The sequence below is a fragment of the Grampus griseus genome (genome assembly GCF_964374135.1).
Source record: "Grampus griseus genome assembly, chromosome: 2".
Classification (NCBI taxonomy): Eukaryota; Metazoa; Chordata; class Mammalia; order Artiodactyla; family Delphinidae; genus Grampus; species Grampus griseus.
The window spans coordinates 62241050-62260954 of NC_139018.1; the positions used below are offsets into that span (position 1 = coordinate 62241050).

The following is a 19905-nucleotide window of genomic DNA, read 5'->3' on the forward strand; positions in this document are numbered from 1 at the left end:
CAAAAGAGCCTGTTCATCTTCGGGAGCTCCTCTACAAGGAGGGGAAAGAAAATGTGAAAACAAAACCCAAATCGAGAAGCCTCCTTAACCGGCCCCCGCAGTGTCTTGGAGGCCCCTGCCCGACCTGAGAGCACTCCACCCTCCCAGACCCCGGCGCGGAGAGGAGGCTAAAACAGCTAAAGAGAAAACAAAACAACAACAAAACGTTTAATATCCAAGGGGAAAAGTCGGAGTGGGTCTCCGGATCTGCACCGCACAGGGTTCGGCTCCGTAGTCCACTCTGCTTGGAGGCCCGGGCCTGGCCAGAGCGGCGCGGCGGATGCCTCCGGCCGGGCTGGGGAGCGCAGCCCACAGTTTCTCCTCTCCAGGCGCCCAAGGACCCTCAAGGCGCGGGGCGCACACTTGAAGCCTGAGAACGCGCAGACAGGAAACCCACTTCCTCCTAAGCAGTTTCTTGCTACCCGGATGAGAGGCGCCCAACTGAAGCAGAATGATCCTCATCTACTAATATCCAGAGTGGCCACAAAGCGACTGGCCATTTATGCCGGCGCTTTGAACAAAGATATTTGGTTACTGCCGGGGGAGCAAGTGCGCTTTTGCATGGCTGAGCTCCGGGTGGAGGCAAGCCTCAACCCAGCCTCCCGCCCGCTCAGCTGCTCACGCCCGGGGACTCGCCCCCTCCCGGCCAGCTCGTCCCGCCGGGGTTCAGGCTCAGTTCCACCCGGCAACAGGCGGGCGGGCACTCACGACGCTCCCTGCCCGAGCCCTCTCTGAAGCATCAGGGGGGAAAACAGCGTGACCCTGGGCTCGGGTGCTGGGGCTGTGATGTCCTCGGAAAGTCAGCTCCAGTCCCAGAACCCCGCGTGTCCGGGCGATGGGCGAGGGTCGGGGACACCAGGTTTGTTCGAGGTGGAGCAACTTCAGCGATGGCCCTTCGCGTTAATCCCCCCAGCTTCTCAGCTCGGGCGGCCAGTGGTGTCCTTGCCTTAGCAGGGGATGGGGGTGGGGAAGGGTAGCCGAGTGTGGGTTGGAGGAGGCGTGAAGCAGGGGGCCCTAGCCCTCTGGGAAGACCCTGAGCTGGGGGGAGGGCGGCGCGGGGATCTGGGACAGCCTCTCGGCGGCAGCCGATCCCCTGCTCGGCGCCTCCTCCGCCCGCTGGGATTCTCTCTCGGGTAGGGGGAAAGGGGGCGGGGAGCAGAGGTGTCCTTCTGACGGCGGCAGAAGAGGCAGACAGACTGACAGACACGCAGACCAACAGTGGAGCCCCAGGGTTCGTCCCCTGACTCCCGAGCTCCTTTGGTGGCGACTGGGGCTCGGCGCTGCGAAGCCAGATGTGGTCCGGAGGCGGTGGGAAGGCGCGGGGCTGGGAGGCCGCGGCGGGAGGGAGGACCAGCCCCGGCAGGCTCAGGTGAAAACCCACCCGCCCCTGGCCCACTCCCCGTCCCCGCCCGGGGAACCCCGACCCAACTGGAAAGTGGTTCACTTTGTAACTCCGCAAGTTGGTTGCAAAGCGGCGTTCACCTTCCTTCCTCCCCAACATCCCTCCTCCTCGGCTACTCCCCATCCCACCTCTTGCCCTCCCCTCTCTCGGTTCCCTCCTCCTTTCCCTCCCCCCCCGCCTCCCCCCCTCCTGCGCGCCACCGCACCCCACAAAAATGGGGGTAGGGGTTCCGGGGGAGGGGGAAAGAAATGCTTTGGGTCGCGTCTCTGCCTCTCTCTCTCTCTGTCTCTCTCTCTTGTCTCTCTCTCTCTCCCTCTTTGAGACCTAAAAATCCTGACAAGTGAAACTTAAAGGTGTTTACCTTGTCATCAGCATGTAAGCTAATTATCTCGGGCAAGATGTAGGCTTCTATTGTCTTGTTGCTTTAGCGCTTACGCCCCGCCTCTGGTGGCTGCCTAAAACCTGGCGCCGGGCTAAAACAAACGCGAGGCAGCCCCCGAGCCTCCACTCAAGCCAATTAAGGCGGACTCGGTCCACTCGGTTACGTGTACATCCAACAAGATCGGCGTTAAGGTAACACCAGAATATTTGGCAAAGGGAGAAAAAAAAAAGCAGCTAGGCTTCGCCTTCCCCCTCTCCCTTTTTTTTCCTCCTCTTCCTTCCTCCTCCAGCCGCCGCCGAATCATGTCGATGAGTCCAAAGCACACGACTCCGTTCTCAGTGTCTGACATCTTGAGTCCCCTGGAGGAAAGCTACAAGAAAGTGGGCATGGAGGGCGGCGGCCTCGGGGCTCCGCTGGCGGCTTACAGGCAGGGCCAGGCGGCACCGCCGGCCGCCGCCATGCAACAGCACGCCGTGGGGCACCACGGTGCCGTCACCGCCGCCTACCACATGACGGCTGCGGGGGTGCCCCAGCTCTCGCACTCCGCCGTGGGGGGCTACTGCAACGGCAACCTGGGCAACATGAGCGAGCTGCCGCCGTACCAGGACACCATGCGGAACAGCACCTCGGGCCCCGGATGGTACGGCGCCAACCCGGACCCGCGCTTCCCCGCCAGTAAGTGAGGCCGCCCCACTGCAGGGCCGCGGGTTGAGCGCCGGAGGCGCGGGGAGAGCCGCCGGGAAGGCGCGGCGCCTGCCGGCTGCGTGCTGGGCATCATCAGGGTGGGCGGCCGGGCAGTGGCGCCAACGAGTCGGGCGCAGGATCTCGGGAGTCTTCCCTTGTTGAGCTGAGGGGTCCAAGAAGAGGCACTTGGTAGCTCTGGGGTCCTGAGGGCAGGAGCTGGTATTTGGCGTCTGCCAGATGCGGCCAAGTGGCCGCTCTGCTCCGCGCGGGAGACCTCGGAATGCGGAGGGAGGTGGCCCCCTAACTAAGAGAGCCGAGACGAGCAGGGCGCGGAGAGGCGCGGCCTGGCCGGGAGGGAGGTTACCCTGCTGGGACGATGCGCTCAGGCCCCTGGCCTGGCCCACTCTCCAGTCTAGGCTTGAGGGAGGGCTTGTGGCTCCAGAGGGGGTTCTAAATGGGCCGAACAAATGCCCTCATTGGGGCTGACCGGAGAGAGCGGCCAAGAGGCAAAGAGTCTGGGGTCTCGGGGTCTCTAGCTTTTCGAAAGCGAACACCTCCCTCTCCTAAGCTCCCAAAGCTGGAGCCTACAGCTAGACCCCAGTTCCTGGCCTGGGCCCAGTTTGCTGCCCGTGGCCCACTAACCGCACGAATCTGGTGGGCTGGGCACGAAAGGAACAGGAGGAACAGTCTTTCTCCACTCTGCTTTTTGGGTGAAGCACCGAGACTGAGGGAGGTAGCCGGGGTTGAGGCGGGGAGCTCTGCAGTAAACTCCTCGACGGCACGGCCTGGGGCAGGCGCTGGCGATCCCGCGGCTGGGCCTCTCAGGGTGGAGGCGACCTAGGTGAGGAGTGCGCCGTCGGGGCAGGGGCCGGGCCGGCCAAACGCGCAGAAGGCAGAGGTGGTTTGGCCCGGCCCGGCCCCTGCCGACGCTGTGCGTTTGTCGCTTACAGTCTCCCGCTTCATGGGCCCGGCGAGCGGCATGAACATGAGCGGCATGGGCGGCCTGGGCTCTCTGGGGGACGTGAGCAAGAACATGGCCCCACTCCCAAGCGCACCGCGCCGGAAGCGCCGGGTGCTCTTCTCCCAGGCGCAGGTGTACGAGCTGGAGCGACGCTTCAAACAACAGAAGTACCTGTCCGCGCCCGAGCGCGAGCACCTGGCCAGCATGATCCACCTGACGCCCACGCAGGTCAAGATCTGGTTCCAGAACCACCGCTACAAGATGAAGCGCCAAGCCAAGGACAAGGCGGCACAGCAGCAACTGCAGCAGGATAGCGGCGGCGGGGGCGCCGGGTGCCAGCAGCAGCAAGCGCAGCAGCAGTCACCGCGCCGCGTGGCTGTGCCGGTCCTGGTGAAAGACGGCAAACCCTGCCAGGCGGGCGCCCCTGCGCCGGGCGCCGCCAGCCTGCAAGGCCACGCGCAGCAGCAGGCGCAGCAGCAGGCGCAGGCCGCTCAGGCGGCGGCAGCAGCTATCTCAGTGGGCAGCGGCGGCCCCGGCCTCGGCGCGCACCCGGGCCACCAGCCGGGCAGCGCGGGCCAGTCTCCGGACCTGGCGCACCACGCCACCAGCCCCGCGGCGCTGCAGGGCCAGGTCTCCAGCCTGTCCCACCTGAACTCCTCGGGCTCGGACTACGGCACCATGTCCTGCTCCACCTTGCTATATGGTCGGACCTGGTGAGAGGACGCCGGGCCGGGCCTAGCCCAGCGCTCTGCCTCATCGCTTCCCCTACTGCCCGCCACACACCACCAACCACCCACTACACTGTGCGCTTCGACTTTTCTAAAGAACCTGTCCCGATAAGACCAAGGGGAAAAACACAACGACCAAACTGCTGGACGTATTTCTTTTCTTTTCTTTTCTTTTTCTAAAATTTGCAGGATTTTTTTTTTAAAAAAGAAAATAAAACAACCAAGCGATCCAGTTCTTTAAGGAGTCTTAAACAGAGAAGGACATAACAAGAACCGCTTTGGGGGTGTCTGTTGGGTGATTCCGATGGGTTTCCCACGCTCGGGTGGGGCGCAGTTTGGAGAGGGCTCTACGCTGACATGCCTCCGGACTCTAAAGATGGAAAACTTCACTCTGGGTACACTGTGCCAGCAAAGTGGACTTGCCTGTAAATACCAGGATTTCTTTGAAGGGGCGACGGGGGGGGGCTGGGGAGAGGAAAAGACTCCTCGACAGATCCCGCTTGCCACTGACACAAAGGAAATGCCCCCTCCTGGCCCCCTCTGGCCACCCAGGCTCAGCTGAGACCGGCCCTGGTTAAAATTGTTTTATGTTTGATGTGAACTTGTAGCTGTAAAACGCTGTCAAAAGTTGGACTAAATGCTTAGTTTTAGTAATCTGTACATTTTGTTGTAAAAAACAAAAACAAAAAACCAGTCCCCGTCCCCAGCCCATCATATTTTTTATGGGCCTCGACAAATCTGTGTATATTATTTGCCAGTTTGGTATTTGCAGCGTCAGTCTTTTTCTGTTGTAACTTATGTAGATATCTGGCTTAAGTATAGTTCCTAAGAAGCTTCTAATAAATTATACAAATTAAAAAGATTCTTTTTCTGATTAAAAACCCCATCTTTTGTTTGGCTTTGATTTGGCTTTTTTGGGGGTAGGGGGTGTGGCTCAACATGGGCCTGATGAGATTCGAATTGTTTGGGGGCTCAAAGGATCCTGAACCAGCTAAGGAGGCCGGGCGCAGAGTCTTTGCCCCACGGGAAGAGGGAGTTTTGTTCTGCCTCTGAATTAAGTAGAACCAAACCTTGAGCAGTCCTGGGACTTGGCAATAGAGAGTAGAAAAGCTAGACTCCTTCCACCAGGAGGAAAAGGGAGAAAAGAGACCAAAGGACTAGTTTTCAAAGCCAGGCTTCTGTTTCTTAAAACCTCAGAAGTATCTACCGTGATCTTATGCAGCTGAGCCAGTGTTTTAAAGCAGCCGGCCTCGGATTTTCGTTTTCAATAACCCTGAATGAACGATTATTTTTACTAGACGGATTATGCCTGTAGATTTCAACATTAATTCTTTATTTTGAATCCTCAGCGGAGCCTCCTTGGGACTAGAATTCGGTGGGAGGCTGTTTTCGAAAGCGAGGAAGTTGTTAGGGGTTTCGTTTCTGCTCTAAAACAGTTATCCCCGCACAGGCTGGCCGACGGCTTCTCGTGGCCTCTCCGGCCTTGGGAGGTGTCCGACTGGGCTGCTGGCCTTGGGGACACCCCTGGCAGGACTTTGGGAGCTGGCCTTTCTGCTCTTTGTTCCAAGGTTTCCATCTCTGGGCTCCTGGTCTCCTAAATCTTTGTAGTAAGGAATCTTTCTCCTGTCTCCAACTCTCCACCTCTCCCCGCGCTCCCCCGCCCCCATCCCAGCAAAAACAGAAAACAAAACAAACAAACAAACAAAAAACTTTGACCTCTCTCGCTACCTTTAATTTCTTGATCTCTTTGGTACCCAGATATAGCTGTTGGGGAAGTCTTAATTGCCCCGGGGAGGCGAGGAAGAAGGAGTGGTTGTGGACAGAGAAATTGTCGTCCCTTGATGGGCTGTTGCCCCTTGCGTGTCACCTCTGACAAACCTACAGGAAAAGTGGCTGGGTGGGCTGTGGACAGATGCCCCTCCCAGCACTTTTCTCTAGGCCTGAAAGTGTTTGATTGTGGAGGATTGATTCATATTTGGCATGTGCTCATTTATCGCCTGGAATTTCAACTTTCTTTTTTCCCTTCTTGCCTGTCACCACCTTTTCTTCCTCTCTTTGCAGCTCATTCTGACTCCATCTCTCTCTTCCCAGACCCCCACCCTCACCCCCCAGAAATGTGTAAGGAAAATGAGGGGGGGTGCGGAGGGGGGGTGTGCTGGCACCAGCGGTCCTCTCTGTTGACTTCCTGGGGGCTCTTCTCTGTGGCGCCCTGACTGGGGACTAGGACGGACTTCCTTCCTCGGGTTTGGCTGCTGAGATACTGTTTTCAGTATCTAAAAGAGACTTGGAGATTTCGAGAGGGCAGTTGGTTAGATCTAGAGTGTGTCCTAGCTGGGGGAAGTCTCAGCAGGCCTCACGTTTTGGAAAACAAGAAAAAACCCGGGAAGTCTGAACACTTGTATTGGAATGGGCAGCAGTGGTCCTGGGACAGTGTGTGTAGGTAGTTGAGTCACCCAGCTCAGGCCCGGCTTGGCAGGGAGATGTTAATGCTAAGGTCTGAATTCTGTGGGGTGGGAGCTACCGCTCCACCTGCCCCCATGCCCGACACAAGGGGGGCTGTCTCCCCAACCCATCTCGCCCAGAGCGCCCCGGCCCCGGAGAGTAACAATTTTAGTGAGCTGTGGTACCCTCAGTCTTTGCACTGGTTGGAGTTTCTACCAAATACATTCTTCTCCCTGCCGTCTAGAGTTGGCTTAATTTTGAAGTCTGTTTACTGGTCCCGAGAAGAGGTGAATTCAGCCGGGTCTGCAGATGGAACCGAGACAAACAGGGCCTTGGCCCCTTCTCTCCATCCATCACACGGGGTCCACCAGCTCCGGTCCCTGGCCGCACATCGCTGTAGCTGCAGGAAGCGGCCCTGGAAGGCAACCTGAAGCGTCCTGGTAGGGAAAAGGGTGCGTGCTGGGTGCAGCGAAAGACCAAAGACGGAGACACACTTCATCCCCACATTCCGGTCAGCCTCTGCGATCTTTGTCTTCTCCAGCAGTGGACCTCCCCTAAGTCTCCAGCATCTCTGGCCCAGGGAGGTTCTGGTCTCCTCTGATGGAGAATGACTTCTGGTGATGTGTCTGACGCTGAAGTGCCTGGAAGAGCCAGAAGCTTCTCCACGCGCGGGGGCAGCGCAGTTCGCCCCGAGGTCCAGGAGCAGCTGAACGCCACCACCTAAGCACCCCATCCATCCCTAGGCCCCGATGGCTTCGGGAAGTGGGGGAGATTTTGCAGACAGCATCCCCCCCCCCTTCCTCCTCTTCCCCACCTCCAACCCCGCCATGTAAACACGAGGACTTTCTCGAGAGCCTTGGAGAGCGGCTCTAGTGGCTTCAGGGCCTGAAACCCCAGGCTTGGCTTGTTTGATGTTTAGCATCCCAAAGCGGCTCCCCACCCCCGCCCCAACCTGGGAACTCGGAGCTGTGGGTCGGAGAGGCAGGAAAGCTGCCCTCTCAGCTGGCCGGGCCAGGGACTGGGCCGGGCTTAGGGGAGGCGACAAGATCGGGAAAGAGATGCTCCGAGCCGGAAAGAAGGGAGCCCGGGCCGCCGCCGCCCCCAGCAGGAACAGAAGCGGGTACAGCTGGAGTCCTCAAGCCCAGGAGGTGGGTGGGGGCAGGGGATGCGTCACCAGCCAGGGCACCGGCTCTGGGACTGGGCCGGCACGGTGGGAAGTAGCTCGGGGCCCACGAGCGAAATCAGAGGCAGGCCGGAGCCGGCTCGGCGAGAAGCGCTCAGGGCACTTACTCCTGGAGTCGGGGGCGTCCCCGCGCGCTCCAGTCCAAGGGCCTCGCAGGAGGCAGCTCTTCTTCCCACGGCTTAGGGCTTGGCCTTTCTAAGGGCAAGACTGTCTCGGGAGCCTTCCAGGGGGTTTTAATCGTCCTGGGGCAGGGGTAGGCCTAGGTCTGGGCTTGAGGTCCCCGATTTTGAGACCTCAGGGAAGAATTCTCATACTTCAGAGGCCGCACACTCTCCGAGCGCGCTCGCGGGCGTTTGGGCGCCGGTGAGGGGCTTTCTCCTGGCGCGAGTGCACAAAAGGTAGCGCGAGTCTCTTCTCAGGCGACCCGGGATAAGAGGAAAGGAGAGCGGGGTTTTCTGACTTCCAACTCATTAGGGACCAGGTAAGGTCAATGCTTTCTCTATTATGGCTTTATCTTAAAAGCGGGTCAATTTAAGATAAGGGGGGGAAAAATCCAGGATCTGTGTGAACCATGCTGATAAAGACTGACCCCTTTCCTGAACTAAAAGCAAGCCAGGCAGACATTCATTTTCTTTAAACAAGAGAGCTGTGAGAAGCTGCCTTGACTTCTGATCTAACGTCCCCAGTCTCTCTAGACATCGCTTTCCCTCCCCCCCCCCCAATTATTGGTGTGTGTGTGGAGTGGGGAGCCAGGTGATCGAGGATATTGTTTGCGGAGAACTAGAAAGCCGGTTGGGAAATGTGAATCTAAGATGCTATGGCTCTTAGGCATGGTTTGCTGGCTTGTTTGTTTCAAATGCTGCTGTCTTTTAGAATGGATGGAAAGCAACAGACTTGAGTATTGGGAGGGATGAGCTGAATGTGTTCCTTGATCGGTTCCCTATTAGGAGATGCTGGGTACCACCTTCCTCTGGCCCTCCCTGCCTTCCTGACTGGTGTGCTTGTGATTGTGCAGTTGTGTTCTGTGGCTTCAGGCCACCCTCTGTGGGGCCCAATTTGGGCTTATGCCTCAACTTGGAGCACAGAAAGTTTCCTGGTGCCTCTTTGGCCAGTAACTTCAGGAAAAAGCGTCCTATCCCCCAATCACCCTCTGCGGTAAGCTTGTCCATCCAAGTGGCTGAAGGAATTGGGTGTTGTTGGGAGTAGAGGAAAGAGTTTTTTATTGAAGGGGAGAGCCAAGGTCTGAATGTCACCTCCCCTCCATGTAGTTGTATTTCTAAACTTTCCTTGATGCTTCTCAAAGAAACGGAGGAGGAAGAGGCTCAGCATCTCGAGAGCACAGCTTCTGCCTCATCTGAAGCCACAGCTGAAGTGGCAGGCTGTACTTCTCTCTGATAGTGACCTAATGCCCTACTTGGAGGGCATCTAGGCACAGCCCCAGGATCCTCATTTGATAATGTTTCCCATTTTGTCTCCGCTTCCTCAACATGTATGGTGTTTGTTATTAGTTGAGTTGTAACAAAGTATCGGAAAGGGTGAGATTTAAATTGACTTTCCCGTTTTATTTCTTTTTTAGTTATTTGCAGGACACTGCAGGGTAAATTAGTCACCGTTAATGTTCTGCTTGAAATGAGAACCAACATAAAAAAAATCACAGGCAATAACAGGCTTTGTTATAGAGGGCTCTTTTTTCCAATACAATATTCACATCTGATTCTGCCCACTCTGTATGTAGGTGTAAGAGGTTGCATACAGACACCTGTCTGTGTGTGTATTATAGAAATATATGCACATATGTATCTAATATATCTATTTCATTAAGATATTCAAAAAGAAAAAATGAATATAGGATTCTCTTAGTAGGGGATCTTACAGAACCTGTTAGATGCAAGAAAGTTGAATGCAGTTACTACCTCAAGTAAGCTGTCACATGAAACTGAGTTTTCCTTAAGAAAATCAAGTAAACGAAAACCTTTAGTTTTTCCCACTTTAAATTGGAATATTAATTTATTTTCATATGAAACTCTAGAGAACTGATTATGTTTGGGGAAAATATTAAAATTTGTCCTTAAAGAAAATGAACTTGTTGCCTGAGACACACAACTGTACATGAGACTTCTTGAAGCAATCTACAACAAAAATTGTGGTCATGTGCTGCACCTACATTACCCACTAGTAGAACTCGTTAGTATGAACACCGTTTCCAGCTAACAAAAACAAACGGAAGTGTTGCTGCCCCTTGTTTGTAGCAAGTGTCCCCCCTCTTCTGGCCTTCACAGAGTAGTGGAAATAAAAGGGCAGGTCTGAGTGTAGTCTGACAAGAAGAAAAAGACAAACTTTCCCTCTTCCTTCCCCCCATTTTGTACATTTCCCGGAATCCTGTCTTTGATTGCTACATGAAATTGTCAGTAACGCCAGGCTGTTGGTGGAGTGTTAAACATTGCATTTCTAGGGTTTCTGGTGATTGTTGACAATGTCATTTCTACAAAAGATGTCGGGGCCTGAAAAGTGTACTTGGATACCCTTTTCCAGTTGCTATGCCCTGGAGCAATTCTGTGGAAAATCACCCAGAACGGCCTGGCCTCCACCTTACCTAGCATTCTCCCTCCCAATGTTGCTCTGTGAAGGTGTCCAAAGCTCTAGGAAAACAAGGGTTTATTTGGTCTGAGTGTGACCGATTTACCTGATCTCTCAGGCACACACAAGGCTGAGTGCGGGCCTCACAGATGTAAACCTGGGAATTACCTTAATGACGCGAAGACGACTAAGAGCTGGCTCCTCTAACCTAGGAGACCAGGTCAACGGTTTAACAAATCTGGCTATGTGTATAGAGGGAACACCACAAGTTAGGGTCCCTTCAGGTGCCCGCAGAGCACCAGGTTTCTAAACAGACTTTTTCAGACAGGCTTTTTCGGAGGAGACTCTGAAGCCTAGAGGATTAAACCTCTCTCTCCCCTCCTGGCCACTCAATGGTGCCTTGAGGTCTGCAAGGCACTGTTTTCTGGGTGGAGTCTAAGGGGTTCGGTGGTTCTGGCCAGTGATGGCGTCTTCCTTCCCTTGTGAGTGTGCTTCAGATAGAATTGCAACTCTTGCACCACGGGTGTGCCCAGAGCACACATCCCTGCCTCTGGCCAGGGCAAACAGAAGTTGTAGGCAGTTCATTACTACTCGCCAACCTGCAATAGTCACCGAAATGTTGGTTACTGCTCCCTGGCAGGACTGCTGAGGCTGGCGCCAGAGTGTTGTAAATTTTGGAAGTGCTGCAGTGTATCATACCTACAACTCACGCAGTTGGTAAAACTCAGATAGCTGTCTGCATGTCACTCTGGCTTCATGTTGAAATCAAATGGGAGAGCCGATGGAAATATTTAACAAAAGCCAACTCACCCACAGCCATAATGTAGCACAGGATGGGGGTAAAGAGCAACTCACCCACAGCCATAATGTAGCACAGGATGGGGGGTAAAGAGCAAATCTTGGACAAAGATGGTGCCATACAAGGACCATCATATGCATCCGTAAGAGCTGACATTGACCTTCCGGTGTGAACTGTTTTCTAGCAACTACAATGCCACGCCAACCCAGAATTAGTTGTTGAAAATTCTCGACATGGCTAAATACTTAGATTCTGTTGGTTGGGTGTCTGTGGAAGCTGGGGGTTTGTGTGTTTGTGGTTCCGTTCACTGGTAAGACAAGAGAGGAAAAGAGAGGAGAGTGGAAAAGAGGAGAGGGGAGGGGAGAGGAACAACTGTGCCCAGTGGAAGTGTGTGAGGTTCTGTTGTTGTTTGTGACAGCTGAGTCTCCCCGGTTAGAGCTAGCTGGTCTTTAGGTCGAAGCGTTGGGGCCGGGCGGATGAGTGAGTGTATGGTGTCTGGTGTTTAGGGGTGATGCTAGTAAGGAGGGCTGGGGGGGCAGAATGGGAGGAAGCGTGTGTACCATGTCTTTTCGTTGGGCCAGTAACACAGTGGCAACGTAATTATCCAGCTTAAACATGCTCAAATGGCAAAAAGTTGCAAAATAGATGACCTCCCTGAGAAGAGAGGGAGCTGGTTACAGAGGTCTGCAGCCATCATCCTTTTTTCAATACATTTTAAACAAGAGGATCTAGCAAGTGATTCCGATTCAATACACATAATCAGTTTGCAAGTCTTATTTCCATTTGAAAACAGGGCCATTTGCAATCATAAGAGCTGGACACGCTGAAAGATCCAGAGCGCTTTCCGAGCAGATGATGGGTGACAGAATCGGCAGGCAAGCACTAAATATTTTCTTCTAGCCTCAGACCTTACGCATCAGCCTTCAGTCCCGATGTATTTTAAATCGAATATTCCCGTTGAATATATAACTTAATTGCTTAGAAAATCGAGACTCAATGATTGGAGGGGGAAAAAGCCGGCAAGAAAGGTGAGAGAAACCGTGTTAGTTCTTTTCCCAGGTGCTGGTTAACAGTTATTTAGTGAAGAGTACACGGATAAAAGATTTGATGAAAAATTCAAGCTTGTTTTTAAAGTTAGGGCTGCCAGAAGAGGTTGTCTGGGGCTAAAATTCGAGGGTTAGAGCCGCGAAGCCCTGCGCGGGTGCGGCGGGGGCCAGCGGGGCGTCTGCGGGGCGGGGGCGGTGAGCTGCCACCGAAGCCCAGGGGGCTGCTCTGCGGCCTCCAGCCTCACCGCCAGAGGCCTGAGACCCTCTCCCGGCCTCGCGGTTTCATATTGGCTGCCAGGGGTCTCAGCTAGACGTGTGGGCACTTAAAATCTCGATCTATTTTAAGGTCTCTCGTAGAAAGTTTTGGTTTCCAGGATCAAGAGAAGCTACTGTCCGCGACCTCCCCATTCCCGCCGGCGGCCTCAGCTCTCCCCACCCCCTCGGCCTCCCCTCCAACCCGGGTCCGAGGCCTCCCCCCCCCCTGCGGCCCCCCCATCCCCCAGCGCCCAGCCCGAGGCCTCAGTTTCTCCTCCCACCCAGCCTCGTCCCCCACCACCCCCAAACCAGCGGTGACTCTCCACCCGGTTCCTAGCTGGGGAGAGGAGCAACCTCCGCTCCGCGCTGCCTGCCCACCCGGCCCCCAGCCCCTTCTGGAAACCTCCCCAAGAAGTCTGGTGTGTGGCTGAGTAGAAATTTCCCCTGAATTTTGACCCCAGATTATATAGTGAATATATTAGTTCACCGGGTCACGACGATGATCCAAACCCTAATCTGAAGGGATTTTTTAAACGATCTTAAAACACCACCTTTCTTTGAACAAATAAAATCAAACAAAGCCAGCGAACTGCCGCTGTTTTCCCTGATGGGTGTTCCTAAGGAAAAGAGAGATTCCGTCTCTGCCCAGATACCAACATCTAACGAACTTTCTAGTAGGCTGAAACTCAATCTAATAATAGCACGTGCGTAATGTCGATTCCATTTTTATTTCGAAAGGAGATAATTTATGAACCTCCTCAAGTTGGGGTGCCTCTTAGGCAGGTGTTGTGGTTTTAGACGTCCTTGCAAAGCATTTTCATCTCTGGGAAGATCTCAGGAGAACCAATAGACGGAGCGGGGGCAAGTGGGGAGATTCTGCACAGGTCCTGCTGGCTTACTCAGTTTTCTGCAAAACTCATCCTAAAAGCCCTGGTGTTCTTTTTAACAGATGTCAAATTACAGGGACCACAAAGATCTAAAGACATCCTTCACACATACACACACCAGCTGTAACCTCTCTAGTTTGTTTGTTTGTTTTCCTCTCTAGGACCCATTTTGTGGATAAGCTAGAGTGGTCCTGAGGCACAGGTCCACCTTCAGCCAAGGGGTGGGAGCAGGTCAGGCCTCCTACAACGGGGAGCCTCCACACTCCCTATTTCTGCAAAGCGGGAGGACAGAACTCCAACAACTGACAGGAGGTGAGGGTGAGGCTGGACCAGTAGGACCCAATCTGCTAGGGTGTAGGGGAGCTAGCTCGTCCACCTGAGGGCAGGGCCCCAGGCTAGGCTCGTCTGGGTGGTCAGAGGGGGTGCACAGGAATGTGTCCCGCAAAGAATCAGAGAGCCAGAGCAGGCTCCCCGGGAAGGAAGTTTCAGCCACCTAACAGCCCCATAGCGATATGGTGACTGCATAACCATTTCTAGGAGTGCCGGTTGAATTGTGTTGATTCCTTCCCACCCTCGTGGACCTCCCTGGGGACCAAGCATACACAGGCTTAGGATTGCTGGCCCGCCTTCAGCAGCAATCCTAGTCTGGAGGAAGAAACTTCAACCTGCCTTACTCAGGAAGTTCTGTCCCTGACTCCCAAGGCTGATGTGGGAGACCCTCATTAGGACCCAAAGATCACCTGCAGAAGCATCATATTCTTGTATTTATAGCCCAAAGTGACTTCACTATCTACTTTTCATTTGTTTCCTCATCCTCCTCGTTTTCTAGTTTTTCATTTCAATGCCTACATTTTACTTGCTTACTTGTCCAATTCCAGCCTCACAGCTGCAGTATTACTTCGTAGGCAATTCGGTATCATTTTCCTAATGTCAGAACTAAAAGGAAAAGCAGATAAAGTGGATGCGCTAAGCCATAGAGAATGAAAGCCAGCAAGGCCCATATGCGAGGCCAGTTGGGGGGTAAGAAGACCAGAGAACCGCCAAGGTCAGCCTATCAGAGGACTAGTGAGAAAAATGAGGAAAGCAAAGAGAGGCAGCAGCGCAGAGAAATTCAATTAATGTCAGTAGATGGGAAGGAAGGAATACAGCGCCGACCTAAGGCGTACGCCTGGCCTGGGCAGGCAGAGAATGGGCTGAAGAGGAAACATGTCTGTGTGTGCTGGTCCGTCTTTGAGCTGAGGGGCGAATCTAGCCACCCCTTCCTTCCCTCCTGCCAGACCTTAAGAAAAGGGACTTTATGCTAGAGCCAATTAAAGGGCTATGAAGCTGAGGGACCAGGGACTGGAGTTCGCCTCCCAAATTCCAGCCTGGCCAGCTCCGGGCTCTTTACCCCGGGGAGGAGCGAATTCCTGGGAACCTGATGGCGGCGGGGGGGAGGACGGTGGTAGAGGGCGGAACCACCCGGTGAGGAAATAGTGGTTTCTGGAAACTTCCGTGGAAACATACAAAAACCCGTTCCTTCACACAAGTGCCCCAACCCTCCTCTCTGCAGTTGGAGAAGGGACTTTAGAAAAATTGGTCTTTGCCGACCCTGACTGTTGGACAGCGCCCCCTTTCGTCCCTATCGGCGCGGCCTCGAAGGAGGCGCCACGTGGAGGGAGTCCCAGCCGCCTGGGAAAAAGGCAGGGCGATTCCGCTGCGACTCGGAGCCGAGCCCGCCCCGCAGCCCTCACCTTCGGGTCCTGAGCCGCTTCCTCTGGTGGAAGGCGGGTCCCCAGGGGGCGACCGGTTCCCCGCGACCCTGGAGGACGCGCTGCGGACAGAACCGCGTCGGTGCTGGAGATCCCTTCGCAGAGCCGGGCGCGCTCCCCACGCCCTCCCCGGGCCCGCCCGGCTCTGCGGGGTGCCCGCAGCCTCTGAGCCGCGGCCCGGGAGGAGGCCAGGGCTTGCCCCGCCGCCGGGGTCTCTGCCCCTGGGAGGAGGGGGAGGAAATCCCCACCCCCCAACTTTCAACGACCGACCAGTCATCCCCTCCTACCCTCGCCCAGCCTGCTTGCAGCCTTCTCCCAGGGGTCTGAATCCTCGGGGCCCTTCCTTTTTGAAGGGTCTCGCGCACACTGTGATATATTTTAGCTGCAACATATTAACCCTTTTAATACCCTAGCATGACACTGTTAGTGAGGACCTCATGTGGTTGGTGACCGCGGAAGGGCACATTTGAGACTCTTCCCCGCCATTGAGGCATAGGCTCCCCTCCCCACCCGTGAGGCCGGGGAGAGGGACCCAGGCCGAGCGGCGGCCCGTCGGGGCGGAGGGCGGCCGCCCAGCCTTCCCGCCGTCGGCACCCACCGCTCGGCCCCAGCGGCCAGAGGCGTCCCGCATCTCTGTCCCCTCGGCGACTCCGCCGTCGGGGCTTTTTCCGGAAAGGATGAGGCACCGCAGAGCGAAGGCAGGCAAGCCGGCTCCAGACTCCCAGGTCCTCCCTCCTGGACCCGCGCGCTCGGCCTCCCTCCCCCGTTAATGTTCTTCATTAATTTCGGAGGCAAAGATGTCCAAGTTTGGGGGGAATTCGTTTCATCTCTCCTAAATTCAGAAACGGAGTCTTCAAAAGTCTTAATGTACGTGTTTAGTTTTTTTCTAGCATTCAGATGAATGCGAAGCCACGGATCGAATCCCGTCACTCATTTGGGGTTAGCTTCTCCCGATATTTCACACGGAAAACAAAACTGGGTCCCTCTTATTTGTACTTGTCCTTAACCTTTGCAGCAACTGCTGTAGATGCGGCTCTATCCATTCTCTAATAGATTTTTACCAGGGGCTGGTGACAGAGAACTGATTTCTTTTCTATTAGGGTTTAGCACATCTTTGTTGAAGGCCTGTAGAATGACCAGGGATTAGATTTGCATCTCTTAGACGCCCTGTGTGGTCTTTGTGCGAAGCTTGTAACTGTTAAAAATGACTTGTTAGGAAGCGTGTGGGCTCTCATCGCTCTCCTTTTGACAGAATGATTGTGAAATTCAGATTGGCCCTGTAGGATTTAGCCCGCAGATTCCACCTGAACTCTAAGCAATTAGACCCTAATCTCACTGCAATCATATTTGAGTTAGGATTTGTTGCACATTGTTTACTTCAGTTAAAAGTAGTGGAATATATATATATATATATATTTTTTTTTTTCTCCAGCTTTTAAAGTGAAATCTCCAGGCGTAAAACCTCAGGACTTCTTAGAAACGGTTTTGGTGGAGAGGGGGATTTCTTTTCGGTACGGTTTCCTCCCAGTCTTCCCGCCCGCCCCTCCCCCATTTAAATAACTCTTCTTTCTTCCCCTGTGGCCACGCTCATGCCCGGAGTATCTTCTCAGGGGCTGAATTCAGGTCTCCTGGGAAGAAACGCTTGGAGATGACTCTCTGCTTCGAGGGGCGCCCAAACTCCGGCGTCCCCAAGTCCCCGACTGGGCTCCGCCGTCCCGCTGGAGCGCGGAGCTTGCCCACCCTCGCTGGCTGGCGGGCTAGTCCCCGAGTGAGCTCCGTGCAGCGGGCGCTGGTCGGGTCGGGGGTCCGGCTTCGCGCGGCTGAGCAGACGCTTCTAAGGCGCCCGGCGCCCGCTCGGCCGCACGGCGACTGCGAGGCGGCGCGCGTACTGCGACCGCCGCGTGGGTCCGGAGCTGCCCCCGGGACCCACTGCGGCCCCTCGGCGCCAGGACGTGGGGGGAGGGAGGGTGGTCTCCTCCGCGCCTCTACCGGCCCGGCGGGCGTGGGGCCTCGCGGCCTGGCTGCGGCCAACGTCTAGGCCCGAAGCGCCCGGGGCGGCCTCCAGCCTCTCCTCGCCGGGCCCCGGCCCAGAGCGCGGGGCTCCGGGCGTCCCCCTGCCGGGCCGTCAGGCTCTCAGCGATTCTCAGGGCATTTCACCCCGCCGCGGTTCCCAAAGGGTCACCTGCTGTTACTGACTGTCAAATCAGGTCACCTTCGTAGCATTTCTTGATCTGTGGTGACTTTATCGCCTTCGTTTATTTATCCAATGCGACGTTGTCACTTTATTTCCTCAGAACATCTCATTTGGGAGACACATGACAATGACTCCGGGTTATCGGGATTTTTCTACTTTGATTCACAACCACTTATTTGCTCCCAGTGAGTCTGATTCGGTTCCCTGACTGCTTCACCTTTCTTAGCACTATCGAGCGAGCCAACGATGTAAACAAAAATTTTCTAGCCTGGAGGACCTCAATGCCATATATTTGCGGGGGGGAAGAGGGAGATACCACTTTTGAAACTTCCCAATAAACTTTTTAATAGCAAGTGCTCTCGTTGTCACTTGTCTCAGGAAAAAAAAAATTAAAATGTTCTTTGTACTTGATTCCACAGCAAGGAAGGAAAGCCAGCCTACAACCTAATTCTGCCTTTGTAACTAAAACATTTTAAATGAAGAGAAAGTACTTTGCTGACACTACTTATATAAATGTGAGCAGTGCTAGCTGCTTTAAGCAAGTGGTGTTCTCTTCCAGTATTTTCTGCGGTGGAGTCTATTTTAAAGAGGCTCATCTCTTTGGATAATTCTTATAGCTCATTATTCTTAACTTTATTAAGAATTCTTAAGGGTTCAAAGGAATAAAGGAGGTTCTGTCTTGGATGGGGGGAGGTGGGAATGTGGTCTTGGGGGTGGGGAGGAAGGGGGGCAACACTGTGATAATCTCTTTGAGATCTACCAGAAGTCTTGATCTATTGATTGAGGATCGCTGCTCTAAATGAGTCCTGTGTGCAGTTTAGTGCAGTTTTTCATTTGTGAATAGGGACTGTATCAAAATCCTAGTGCAACCATGACAATTGGGTAATCACACACAAGGCATCTTTGCTAATGGAGAGATTCTGTAAATATGTTTCTAGTGAATACACAGATAACAGTCACAGTGGAAGGGTCAGGTGCCACAAATCATAGATTACTCTGCCAAGGGTTGCCCGCCATCTGAGGCTTAGGAAGGACGTTAACTGCCTTTGCACTCTCAGAATACGCTCCTCGGTTTGTGATTTCACTTACTTGACCCTACTTCTGTTATTAAAAAGCTGGCAGGCTCAATCAAGGGCAAGCAGGTTGGCTACCTACCCTTCTGGCAGCTCTCCAATATTCCCATTTAGCTGCCAGGAGACAAGGAGAGGGGTGAATCAGTCCTGTAAGCCTGCAGTAGCTAGAAGGTACCAGGAAAACTTTAGTGGCAGCAGGCGGATCCACCTATCAGCCCTGTTTCTAAATTCTTCACTTCATATATGTAATACATTACTCTGGGGAATTCACTCATAGGAAGGTCAGGGAGGGGAATGATAAGAAGTGACTTAGGTAGGGGAACTCTCAAGCAGTTTCTTTGGATAGTAAGTTGTAAGTGCATTACTTGACAGCTCCAGTTTTGAAAACTGCCACAAACAGAAATACGATTTTCATTGCTAACAGGGAGCAACAATCAGGAAAAATGTCCCTTATCAGATAGGAGTAGGGAAAAATTAAGAGCTTTTAATGAAATTTGGAGGATGATCACTTCCTGTCCATAGAACAAACCTCTGGCCTTTCACATTTGCTTTAATAGAGAGATTGGTGCTAATTTGTTAAGATTTAGGTACTCAACTTTCAGGGAAATGTGGGATTGAAATATATAAAAGTAAGTTTTTCCTATCTTAAACTGAAACAAGCAGGTATTTGGCATACAAGAACATTGCAAAAGCAAAATACATCTCTCGCTAGTATTAGCATTCTTTCCTTGGAGATGTAAAATCTAGGAGTATATAACATGAAAGAATCATAAGCGTGAAACAAGACTTTCGAAGTTCCCTTTGTCAGCAGGATAGGCCCTTTTCTCATACTCTTACATTGGAAGTGGCTCTGGGATCTAGAATGAACTATCATGACTGACGATAAAGCCATCACTTTTGCCAGTGGGTACCATGAGAAGTAAACTGACTTCATTGATGAAGTCTTCTCCAGGGGATTTGTTTGTGTGAGAGGACTTATAGCACTTTTTGAACAGGAAAGAAAAGTACAATTCACTGAAGTATGAGTGTTCAGGATGGCTAGAAAAGTGTATTTTTGGAAGAATATTATATTTCTAATATGTCAGGTGGTCTCTAGATGTAAGATATTTAAAAAACTAATTTTTTTCAAAATTAGACTATCATTACATTAGCGTATTCTTAAAGAATGGAGATAGACATTACTCATCTACATTACCAAAGGGGAAAAATATTTAAAAACCAGATGACAGACCAGCCTTATAATTTAAACAATACTGAATGGTGAACAATCTTCCAAGTTCATTTAAGCAGGAATAGGGAGAGAATCTCTATAAAAGTGAATAAAAAAGATCTTATTGTACCGATATGCCTAATCCCCCATTTTATTAGCTTATAATGCAAATCATTACTTGCTCTCGCTACTAAGAGCCATTTTAATGTAATGGATTCATTTCAGACCCTCAAGAAAACCAAAGACTATGTCTTTTTGTAAGTTTATGAGGAACTTTCAACTGGCCCCACCC

The 19905-nt window shown here is 53.2% G+C and overlaps 1 protein-coding gene and 1 long non-coding RNA gene across 4 annotated transcripts in view; both read left to right on the plus strand.

Annotated features, from left to right (window-relative positions):
• The first annotated feature begins 734 nt into the window (after positions 1-734).
• Positions 735-5075, plus strand: NKX2-1 (NK2 homeobox 1). Of its 2 annotated transcripts, none has more exons than XM_082648136.1 (3): positions 735-898; positions 2113-2498; positions 3458-5075. In XM_082648136.1, exons 2-3 carry the CDS (start codon positions 2126-2128, stop codon positions 4183-4185), a joined length of 1101 nt encoding a protein of 366 aa, XP_082504262.1. In that variant the 5' UTR covers positions 735-898; positions 2113-2125; the 3' UTR covers positions 4186-5075. The 2 variants fall into 2 exon arrangements, with proteins under 2 accessions (XP_082504262.1, XP_082504263.1); XM_082648137.1 differs by lacking the exon at positions 735-898 and adding an exon at positions 1293-1408.
• A 2553-nt stretch (positions 5076-7628) lies between these two features.
• The window catches only part of LOC309818576, a 40005-nt gene continuing 27728 nt past the window's right edge, over positions 7629-19905 (plus strand). For both annotated transcript variants that reach the window (XR_014296357.1, XR_014296358.1), the window contains exon 1: positions 7629-7786. This is a non-coding gene — a long non-coding RNA (uncharacterized lncRNA). The remainder of the gene's footprint in view (positions 7787-19905) is intronic.